Source organism: Myotis nattereri, assembly GCF_964212035.1.
Source record: "Myotis nattereri genome assembly, chromosome: 7".
Classification (NCBI taxonomy): domain Eukaryota; kingdom Metazoa; phylum Chordata; class Mammalia; order Chiroptera; family Vespertilionidae; genus Myotis; species Myotis nattereri.
In genome coordinates this window covers 14,932,309-14,944,564 of record NC_138082.1, presented here as the reverse complement: position 1 = coordinate 14,944,564, position 12,256 = coordinate 14,932,309, and the positions used below count along the sequence as shown (strand labels likewise).

At 43.8% G+C, this 12,256-nt stretch overlaps 1 protein-coding gene across 1 annotated transcript in view; it reads left to right on the top strand.

Moving 5' to 3' along the window:
• Positions 1-12,256, top strand: part of PLEKHM3 (pleckstrin homology domain containing M3) — a 166,333-nt gene that overhangs the window by 27,494 nt on the left and 126,583 nt on the right. Inside the window, 2 exon segments of the mRNA XM_081096045.1 lie at positions 10,402-11,219; positions 11,221-11,335. Coding sequence (XP_080952171.1) covers positions 10,402-11,219; positions 11,221-11,335 — 933 coding nt within the window.

Below are 12,256 nucleotides of genomic sequence, written 5' to 3'. Positions count from 1 at the left end.
TCCCAGTGTCTGCCATGCCCCGGGCAGCGGGAGTGAGGTCTGCCTGGGAACTAGCCCTGAGGGAAGGGCTCATTTCTAGTCTTAGCCCTAACCTTAGCTCTATACAAACACGCTCTCTCAAGTGTACATACTTGTCCTGTTAGTCCTTTGCATCACTGCCATCTTGTTTTTGCTCGCTGAATAATGGTTCAGCCGGATGCACCAGGGAATTTCCTGTAGGATGAAGAAGACGGGGTACTGGCATTATAGAATTACAATCCCACTATAAACATATATTAAGTTAGGAACATAAAAGGTCCTATGAACATGTGGACATTAGCTGTGTTACCACTATGAAAAATAGGTTATTTTATACCTCGAAGTGTGTACACTGAGTAGAGGAGGTAAGGCTTCATGGGAAGAACACTCAACTGGGACACAAATGTATAGTATCCTAACTCGCCAGGTTTGGAAAAATCACTTGTCTGTTGCCTTTGATTTATAAACTCAGTGAAGCAGGTTAAATTATTTCTACAGTCCTTCCCAACTCTAAAATGACATCATTCTCGGATGTACTTGAACTGACCCTGACTCATGGTTGTGTGGGAGCTAATTACTGTAGTCAGCTCCGTGATGGAAATATAGGTATGCTTGAAATTATTCAACACAGAGAGATTTGTGTGTGCCTGGTAACTCTACTTCTGGATGAACTACTGTTGTGCTTTTTAAAATCAAAATATTTTTAAAGACATTCATTGCATTAGCTATGAAGCTCTGAAACTCCACAGACTGCCGGAATCTGACTTACTTTCCCTCCCTGACTGTGTTCACGTTTTCATCTGCTTGGCAAGGGCAGTGGTCAGCTGGGCTTTTGTTTCAGGCGGATTCACTCTCTGGTGACCTGGTACCATTCCTGTGCCTGTATTTTCTTGTTCTCAGTGCTTTAGGAGAAGGTCTCAAGCAGAGATTTTCTTTAGGGCTAGAAAAACCATGCAGTCTGGTTTCTTTATCCTGAGTTTTATGTTACTCTGTTTCGATTGCCTTTTCCCCCATCTTTCACTTGGGAAAAAAAAAAAAAAAGCCAAATTTGGAACTTATACTGAAATGACTGCTTTTTCAATTATGATGTTTCTAAAAGCCTCGGAGCCAGTAGAGGTGGGAATATTCCTGCAGGCTTAGAACAAGTGAGGTCACCAGGACATGGTCTCTTGCTGAATTTATGATTCACCCTTCAGCAAGATTAGTCAGTACAAAGACGTTGCTAAAATAGGTCAAAGAAAGTTGATTTTTATACGGTTGTATAGTTTCCATTGGTTACATTATTGAATGTTGGCCGGTGGCAGCTATTCGGAAACCCACCGTGCCTCATCGACAGCCACATTCTGATTCCTAACATTTCTATATGGGAACTCTGAAAATGAAGTGTCTGACGTTTTTGTGGCTGCTCTGTTAATGTATTTTATCTCTCTTGGCTAAGAAGAACTATAGTTACTAATTTGACAAACTGCTAAAGTTACCTTTTTAAAACATAAATCTTTTCAGGCCACTCAGTTCTCAAAGTTGAATCATGCTTCTCTATTTTTTTCTAAAATCAAGTATGAATTTTATATAGCATCCAGATATATTTCTAACTTTATCGCCCACGCCCACACCGTTCTTCAGCCCATCTATGTGCCCTTTTTTTGAATGTGCCATGTGCTTTCAAGCTCCTGGGCCTTTGCTCATGCTGTCTCTTCATCCCAGAATACTTTTCCTGCCTTTTTTCGTTTTCAAAATCCTCCATTATCTTTCAAGGGCCAATTCAAATGCCACATCCTCCCTGAGACCTTTCCATATTTTTTCTCAATTAAAATTCTCTTTTTTCTTTCACCTTATGTTTCTACAGCACATTTTATGCTGCTTTCATTATAAGTAATTGCTTGAACATCCATCTCCCACACTAGGTTGGAAGTTCTTTGATGCTATGAACCACATTATAGAAAACGTTGTATTGTGCCAATATGAGCATATGCAAGGTGTCCTCTTTAATTTTATGTATTGATGCTTAGAAAATCAGGACAGTAGTTTTTTCCCCCCAAATGGAAATTGCCTCTCTTTCTATTTTCCTTACCTATAGTTTGAGTCAAGTTGAATGAAGTTTGTTATTATTTATACTATTATTTAAGAGTGCTAAGACTTGTTCATAATTTATCTTATTTAATATATTTTTTAAAAATATATATTCATTGATTTCAGAGAGGAAGGAGGAGGGGGGGGGAGAGAGAGAGAGAGACGGAGAGAGAGAGAGAGAGAGACATCAATGATGAGAGAGAATCATTGATCAGCTGCCTCCCACATGCCCCCTACTGGGGATCGAGCTGGCAACCTGAGCATGTGCCCTTGACCAGAATCAAACCCGGACCCTTTAGTCGCAGGCCGACATTTTCTCCACTGAGCCAAACCAGCTAGGGTTATCTTATAACCCTATATCTTAAACTAGTCATAATAGTTTAATATGATAGGTGATATAGTTCTGATTTTTAAAATGAGGAAGCGGAGCCTTAGAGAAGTTGGCCTCACACCAGGCCATACAGCTAGGTCAGTAATGGCGAACCTTTTGAGCTCGGCGTGTCAGCATTTTGAAAAACCCTAACTTAACTCTGGTGCCGTGTCACATATAGAAATTTTTTGATATTTGCAACCATAGTAAAACAAGATTTATATTTTTGATATTTATTTTATATATTTAAATGCCATTTAACAAAGAAAAAGCAACCAAAAAAATGAGTTCGCGTGTCACCTCTGACACGCGTGTCATAAGTTCGCCATCACTGAGCTAGGACTTAGCATCCCAAGCCAGGCCAGACATTGGAGGCCACACATAACCATTCAATAAGACTCTGTGTCAAGCCTGAGGAAGTTCAGGACTTATTTCTCTCACCACAAATAAAACACAATTTGATCCAGATTGAAAGTCTGGATTTTGGAGTTCTGCTCTCAACTTGCCCTCTTTGTGGTATAACCTTGGCCAAGTCATTTTTCTTCCTGGAGTCTCTTTCCAAATCTGTTAAATTGGTTAGGATGTTTTCAGAAGCAAGTAATATCATACTCAACAAAAGTGGCAGAAATAGTAAGGCCACGTACCATATTCTATTTTCATCTGTCTAACAGATGGCGATTGAACACTTAGTGAATGTCAAGCACTGTATGCAATAAATACTTAAGAAGTTCATGTGTAGGTAGTCCCACGGTCATCAAGGATCCAGGCACTTTTCATCTTTTTGCTATGTTGTCCTTAGTGTATTGGTGATGTCTCTTCTCTCCCCTCACTCATACAAGATGGCTATAGCAGTCCAAAGGATCGTTGTCTTACATATCAACAGCCAAAGTCAGGAAGGGGAAGCAGGGCACCTCCTCTGGGTCTGTTTCCAATAACACCTTCTCAGTAGCCAGAGCTGGGTCACATGCCCACACCTAAAGTAATCTCTGGCAAAAGAAAACAGAATTACTGTGATTTGGATTAAACAAATTATGATTCTTTTCATGGGGCTGGGGAGAGACCATCTCCTCTAAGCATATGCCACCATACCTGAACAAAATAGGGTTCTGTTGGTAAAGAAGTTGGGGGAGAGACCTAGCTAATGGGGCAAGCACATGACAGTTTCTGCCTCTGATGGGCATAGGCTAAATACATTTCTAAGTTTCTGTGATTCTGTATGATACCCAAGATATAGTAATGACAAGCATTTATATTAAAATCTGCTGGCCTAAATAGGAGATTCTTTTATACTTAATTTCTATAGATTAGAGGAAAAGAGTAGAAAGCTTACTATGGCAATGACGGAGCATAGTTTGAAAGTTGATGTTTGGAATTTTCTGGGTCAAAAGTTCTATTAAGATGAGAGATTACCCTTGTCACAGAAGGCAGAAAGTCTCTTTTAAGAAGTTGGTTGGGTGTGTAATCTCAAGGTTCACACTTGAGAAGTGAAATTGGCCGGGACTTATGCTCTATCCCTGCTGCCCATAGCAAAGAACTTAGATGGAAAAGATCCCTATTGATGTATCTAGCTAAATGTAGCAGGTATACCCTGGGTCTATTTCTATGAGAGTCTACACAGATAATATGTCTTTCCCTAGGTTTATTATGAAGGGAGAAAAAAATGGGATATTATTTTTTATCAGTAAAGAAAGGTATCCAGAGTAGCTCACAGGATAGATAGTTCTTGAGCCTAGTTCATTTCTACCAGGATAAGTTTAACAAGTATCCGTGAGCACCCCGGTGGCCAGCACTTTACGATGGCCTGTGGACCATATTTAAAACGTACAAAACAAAGCCCCTCTTTGGGTTCTGCAGCATCACTCTCGTCATGTTCTTTGCTGTGGTCATTTGTGGCAGTGTCATGATTAATATGGATCCTGTTCATTTCACTTCTCTCCTGTGCCTCTAATGAGGAGAACAAAGACTAAAATTAGTTAAAAAAATTTTTTCTATAGTTTCTGGCTTAAACACAGTTGAATACTATAACATGATACAAATAGACTTGGAATGCTGTGTTTTGCTAACCAGGACTGTAAAGAAAAGAGTTGATTGTGATGGAGAATGTCAGAGAAGTCTTCATTGGGGAAAGGAAGTTTCAGCTGAGCTGGGAGGGTTGAGCACAAAGTCACGGTCGAGATGAACACAGCACGTGTGTGGGGTGGCCGGGAGGCTAATCTGGAACAAGTCTGCATTTGGGAGAGTACAGTAGTAGGCTGAGATTATGGAGTTCCTTCAAAGCCAGACAGTTAGACTTAATGTGATAGGTTTGGCAAGAAGCACTTGAAAATTACTTGAGAGTCAAGATTAAAGGGTAATTACAAGAAGTCTGGAAGTCTCAGGGTTGAGGGGTAGTGTGTGTTGGGGAGAGTAGCAGGGAACCTTCTTTCTTAGAGATTTTGTGCCCATGTAAAGGGACATCAATTAGACTAACACTCTTGCCTCTATCCCTCCTTCGTGCCCTTCACCCCTGGGAGGTGTGTCTTAAGGGCAGACTTAGGAGGAAACAGGCATTTAGAACCGGCCTCTCTCACAGGAGGACTAATTCTGGTTGCTCCTCCATAAGGGCTCCGCCATTGTCCCCCAGGAGGGGGATGCCTAGGGCAGTAACTGCTGCTTGTGACTCAGGGTAAGTCTGTATAATCCTGGGGTTCAGTTAGGAGGACCCCCCCAAGCTGTGTCTTCCAACTGGCTGATATTTTGGTTTCCACGAGCCTGTCTACCCTCTGTTAACCTCAGTTGGTTTGCAATTTGGGTGAGGAACAGGGATGCTATTGATTGGCTCTCCTTAGCCCCCAGTAGTACATGGGATGGATATGTAGGTGGAAAGAATGGAAGGGGGTGGAAGCCAGTGAGAAGTCTCTGCCAGTCATCATGATGTGAGGCGATGAGGACTCAAATAAGGGTGACTAGCAAAAGAGAAAGTGGGACTTGTGAAAAGAAAAAGAAGGGCTCTAATTGGGCTATAAACAGAATAGTTCTTTGTATGTACATTTAACAAATATTTATGGAGCCAACCACTGGGTATACAGGGGTGAGAGAGACATTCAGCTCCTCCCCACCTCCCCGCAAGAAGGAGAGAGTTCTCTGAAAGAAATAAAGCAAGTTAGTAAGATGGGCGGGGGGTGGGGGGGGGGGTGGGGGGGGGATGGCCTCACTGAGAATGGCACCTGAGGTGGAAAACTGAGGAGACCAATAAGTCAGAGGCCTTGAGGCTAGAGTGTGCTTAGCTTGTTCAAAGAACAGAGGATTGTGGCTGGAGGGAGAGAAGGGGTGTAGGCCGATGTGAGATGAAGTCAGAGCAACAACCAGAGGCCAATTGGAAGTGGAGGCATTATAACAAGTTGGAATCTGAAGGAAAGAGACAGATTGAGCCATAGGAGAGGTGGTAGGATCACCGTGAATAATTTTTTAATAGATACATCAAGCCTTAGGATTTTGGAAGTCAGGAGGAAGAGAGATTAATCGAGGGATGATTTAAACAGTTATAGAAAAAGAGATTCTGAAGAGGTGGGAAGGAAGTAGGTACAGAGTAGAGGTGGAAGGCATTAACAAGGAGGCAAGAAGTTTCTTTTGAGACTAGAAGAATAAAATAGGAAACATCTATTGAATATTTAGGATGTATCAGGCATTGTTCTAAGAACTACTAACTTCTTCCTCACAATGGTACAATGAAGCAGGTTCTGTTATTATAGTTCCATTTTAAAGATGATAAAACTGAGACTCAGGTAAAGTAATTTGCCCATGGTCGCACAGCCAGTAAGGCCAAAATTATGATTTAAACTTAAGCCACTGGGCTTCAGCACCCGTGGCTTTAACGCTGTCCTCTAGAGCACTTGTACAGGACGTTGGTTAGTGTAATGTTGCAGGGAAGACAAGTACAGTGTATGTAAAGGAGTTCCCTACAGTGCGTGAAGAGAGAGACGGTGGAACTAGCTGTTTGGGGAGAGTAAAGGTGTGGAAAATTGTTCCGGGGACTGTGTTTGGGATCCATTGAAATGAATAAAAGAATGAATAGCCAGGATTAAAAATATGATAGAAGTTGAGCAACATGGATTTGTTTACTGATGCTGTGGTGTGAATATTTGAGTACCCCCCAAATTCACATCTTAAACTCCTGGTACCTAAAGTGATAGTATGAGGAGCTGGGGCCTTACTTGTTAGAGATACACCCTGAAATATTTAGAATAGATAAATGTCTGCAATTGGCTTTCAAATATTCCAGCAAAAATAATAATAAAAACAAGTGGGGTGGGAGAAATGAAACAAGAATAGCAGAAACTGGGTGATTTTTGAAGCTGAGGGATGATTCCACAGGGATGTTCATTTTATTCGTCTACAAGTTCGTGAGTGTGTTTGAAAATTTCCATAATAAAATCCTATAAGGGTTCGTGCACGGGATTCCAAACTGGAGTTTGGAGTTTACTATATAGCACCAGGACACTTGTGAAGGGGTTTGATTTATCAAGTGACCCAAAAAGGTTAACCTGGTAGCTGTGAAATGGCCAGGAAGGAGGCGGACTAGATGTGGGAGCCTATTCACCAGTAAAAGTTTGATTAAGGTGGTGGCCATGAGAATGGAAACTTTTTTGAGAACAGATAGAGGAAATACTAGCAAAAGGGGAACTCTTTGGTGACAGTCATAAGCTAATTGAGTAATTCCCTATAGAAGACAGATGTTTGGTGAGTAGGCAGTACAGAAGTGACTCAAGTGCCGGGGCGGGGGGTGGGGGGGGGCGCGGGGGGAGAAATGCCCCTCTTCCTCTTCAGTTGGTAGTAATTATTGTCCGTAAAGCACAGCACTGGCTACCGTCAGACGAGGAGGAGAGGAAAAAGGGTCTTCGCTGGGAAGGAACTGAGCCAGGTCGTCCTGCTAGACAGTGGAAAGCAATGGGTAAACAAAGAGTTGTTTTTGTCTTTCTTTGGGTATATGTTTATTTATTTATTTATTTTTTTTTTAAAAATATATTTTATTGATTTTTTACAGAGAGGAAGGGAGAGAGATAGAGAGTTAGAAACATCGATGAGAGAGAAACATCGATCAGCCGCCTCCTGCACATCTCCTACTGGGGTTGTGCCCGCAACCCAGGTACATGCCCTTGACCGGAATCGAACCTGGGACCCTTCAGTCAGCAGGCCGACGCTCTATCCACTGAGCCAAACCGGTTTTGGCTGTATGTTTATTTTTTAATGAGGAATTACTGTCTTGTGGCTGCAGGATGAAATTTATAGGCACAGCAATTCATTTTGATCATTGTTCTCTATTTTATTGAGGCAATCACAATATCTTTGTCAGTGGACCCATCTGAAGTTGGGACATTAGTTAATTTGTGATATTAATAATTTGTGATATTAGTTAAGACAGATATCATATTGATTTGTAAAACTGAACACTTTACAATCATGTGTGGGTTAATTAAATGAGTTGAAATGATATGGTCTGGGGAAACAAAAGTTGAACTATAGTAAATTAATGAAGCTTAGATTTAAATATATAACTTCTACTTTGTCAGTAGAAAAAAATATTAAAAATTAAACTTCAAATTTAGTAGAAAGTAGCAGTTGTTAGAGAAATGGTAGTTCTCCAGTTCTCTACAATCAAAGATAATTAATACTTCACACCCAAAATATTAATAGGGTCTGATATAAACAGGCACTCCAGAGAGGAATACACACCTTAGGGAATAGTTTTCTGATCACATTTGCTTTCTTGATTCTTCTTTTTCAAGAAATTACACTATAAACTCAGCCCTTAAGTATGGGCCATTGCCTATGACTAATACCCCCTCTTCTGTCTCCAGTTAATATACTATTTAGAAAGGTCTGAGCCGAGGTAGGGAAAAATTATTGAAACAATGCATTTCTTACCCCTTATTCTGCATCAGGAAGGTGAGGGAACTTTTGAGACTCCCTCAGAAGACTTCTCATCTAGTTCACCCAAGCAAGGACTTCTCATCTACCACCCTAGCTGGTACAGTTAGAAAGAAGTGAGGATTTAGTCAGATTTGCTACTGGTTTGGACCCAATTAGTGTAGAATTTCTAGTTCATAGTAGTTTTTATAAAAAGCTCTCGAGCAGGAAAGAAAAGGAGAGGAAAATTCCTAGCTAACAGTGAGAGAGGTGATTTTTATTGTACTCAGGGCTGCGTAGCTGAGCCGCTGGGCAGGAGGGATGGGGATGGAGGGTCGCTTGGTTAGGAGTCTTATGGAAAAGGTGGAGCTCTCATCAGCGCTGGGTGGAGATGAGAGGGGAGAGGCGGCAGCAGTGTCTAACAGCACCGCTGCCCTTATTGCAGTATCAGAACAGAAAGGTAACCTGAGAATAGGCATCCATTATCCCTTTCTACAAAGGGATTAGTGTGGGTTGCAAGAAGCCAGTGGCTTTTGCGTTACCCCAGAAATACAAATGAATGTCAGGACCAGGGATGTAAAGCAGGTGAAACAGGCTCGTCTCTGCCTCATTTCTTTCCTTTCCTCTCTGGTTTGCTATTTTAAGATCTAGATCTGTGTTACTCGGCTTTTGTTCAGACAAGATCAGAAATCATGCCCTTTGGGAGTGTGATTTGTCTTCTCTTGGGAATGAGTCAGTGAGCTTATGACTGTCTCCAATGTGTGTCAGCAAAGAGGTTGAGAAACATGTCAGAAATAAAGGTCTCTACCAGGGAGGACTGCGTCCTCTTGCAGGGTTATCATTTTCATGCCTGAGGAAAGTATCGGGAAATCTCCCAAGTGATGTCCCCTTTTATTAAAGTATCAAACTTGTTTGTGTTTAGTCATTGATTAGAGATGGCATGACCAGATAAACTTGTGAAACAGTGCGGAAGGGAATTATACCTACTATATGCTGGGCATTGTGCTAGAAGCTTTATTTCGAATTCAACAAGTTCTTTTAAAGTACCTACTGTGTACCAGGTATTGCATTATGTGCTTTGATATAAGGATGAAAAGACAGACCTCACCCTAGCCCTCAGTAGGAAGGACAGACTTTTAAAACAACTTCAAAATGTATTTTATTTTGATATTTAAATAAATGATTATTATACAGCTTGACAAGAGCCCATGGAAGAGGAATAATATAGTAGGGATACTGATACTGATCCAGAGGTATGCATGTGCAGGCAGGAGGTAGGGATTGGGGCGGGGTGGGGGTGAGGACAAACTCCTCTGCTAAAGAGGGGGTAGCTGAGTGAGGGCAAGTGTCTGGGAGCTGGTAGAAGTGGTAGGAAGGAGCATTGCGAGCGGAGGGAATAGCATAAGCACAGCCGAGCTCAGAAGTGAGAACTGTTATCTAAGCAGAGACCTAACGAGAGAGCTTGCTGAGTCACGCCTGGGGAACTGGCTATAAGATGGAGGCTCAGGAACTGGCCTTGAAGGCTAACGGGGTGTCTGAGAAGCAGAGTCAGGGAGCAGCACACTCCTGCTCTGTCCTTTCTGTCGGCCCTGCCTCGCTTCAGCATCTGAAGAAAGATGAGGCTTAGCAGGGAGTCAGGCCAGGTGGCAGGAGGAACATTCTGTCTCGTGTATTTCGGACTCTGTAGAATGTTACCTAGAAAACAAGAAATCCTGGCAAAGTGTAATTGTTTCCCAGGTCTACGGCGCACAGATAGTCACATGTTCCCAGCATTTCTGTTTTCCACACAGACTTCTGCATGTCACATCTTCTCCCCGATTCTTACTTCTGTACTTTTTATTCCACCCTAGTTAGGTTTCTTAGACCTGAGGTTTCCCCAGTTACATCAAGACTATCTTGTAATTTTATTACCTCCCCTGTGTCGAGTTTGAACTAGAAAGGTATCGACTCCTGATCCACTTGGTTTCTTGCACCTGCCTTTTCATCGCACTCGATTTATTCATATGAATGAATGAGTACATTGCTCTTTTGGTCTTTTTTTTTCTTTTTCTTTGTAGAACACAAGCAGGCATTCCCAAACATTCTGAAGAAAGGTTACCTGGAGATTCGGAAGGACCACGACAGCTACTGGCAAAGCTGCTACGCAGAACTCTCACCTTACAACTTGTGCTTCTACAGCCGCGACAGCAGCGGGAATCAGAGCCTCTCCGCCACGTACCCGCTCTCCCACTTCCAGAGCGTATCTGTCCTGGGCAACCTCGAGGCCAGGCTGGTGGACACTGTTCTGTATGACAACTCGCAGCTGCAGCTAAAGGCAGAGTCCCCGTGGGAGGCTTTGGACTGGGGGCAGAAGCTCTGGGAGGTCGTGCACGCCGCCGTGCCTGGCAACGTGGGGCGGCAGGATGAGCTGGCAAACTCACCAGGGCCTGGTTATCATTTTGACTGCACACAGGGTCATTGTTTACAGAAGCCCAGCGAGCTGCTCGCGCGGTCCCCTGTGGCGGGCGGCCCCAGACAGTACCAGGACGTCCTCAAGTCCGGGACGCTCTACCGGCTCACCGTGCAGAACAACTGGAAGGCGTTCACGTTTGTGCTGAGCAGGGCCTACCTCATGGCTTTTCAGCCCGGCAAGCTGGACGAGGACCCCCTCCTAAGCTACAACGTGGATGTGTGTCTGGCTGTCCAGATGGACAACCTGGATGACTGTGACTCTTGCTTTCAAGTCATTTTCCCCCAAGATGTCCTCCGCCTCCGGGCAGAGACGCGGCAGAGGGCTCAGGAGTGGATGGAGGCTCTGAAAACAGCTGCCAATGCGGCGAGGAGTTCAGAGCAAAACCTGCAAGTCACCCTAAGGAACAAGGCCCAGGATCCGATGGGGGGGGCACGAACTCAGGAAGAGCAAGCGGCAGTCCGTGACCACCAGCTTCCTCAGCATCCTGACGACTCTGTCTTTGGAACGAGGACTCACTGCTCAGAGCTTCAAATGTGCAGGTAGGAAGCAGCCTTTTAGCCTAAAGCTCATTACCCAGTGCTGAAGCTCACAATTAGAATTAGGTTTAAAAATCCCCTCCGTAGGCCAGTCACAGCCCCTTCAGTTTAACAAGCTGTGTTAGAACGTCTGTTTGTCCTCACGCCATGCTGGTGAAGTAAGTGTAGAAGCAGAGGTGACAGACACCATTGACTCCAAATGGCTTGGCCAAACCATTGCCTCACTAGACTAGGCCTCCTGCGTCTGCCGGTTCTCTTTCCTCTGCCTCCTTCAATCAAGGTCACTGTGAATGTGGAGGCCACGACTGTCTCCTACGAGACATTCAGGCCCAGAGCTGAGACCGACATTCTTAGGCAAGGAACCCGTCCGTGGTCAGTCATTGCCATGGCTCATGACTTGTCAGATCCTGTTCAGGTGGAATCTACGGAGTCAGCCTCGACAGAAACGTGGAGGGTGGGTGGTGACTAAGCAGATGACCTCTGAGTCACGATGGGCCTGTGCCTCATCCTGGGGAAGTGGGGGCTTCTGGGACTGCCATGGAAGGCGAGAGACCGTGGAGTCAGGGCTAATCATCTGTTACTTCTTAAAACCCTTTCCTTGCTCTCTCCCCTACTCCCCAGGCCTCTCACCTTCCCCAAAGCAGTAAACCAAATCTGTATACCTACTATAAACGAAATCAAGTGATTTCCCTTTTGCTTAACCCCACTATTTGTGACGAGAAATTTACCAGGACAGCAGCTTTAATTGTCCCTGTTTTGCCTGGAGGGCCTCAGGGACTGGAAGCAGAAACTTGCCTGTGGGGTTGGAGAGATTGGAAACACTCAGCCAATGAGGAAGCTGAACTGGGTGATGAGCATATCCTCCGCCCCGCCCCCCCCACCCCCCACCCCTCCCCGACCCCCCGAAGGCACAGGCGGGAAAGG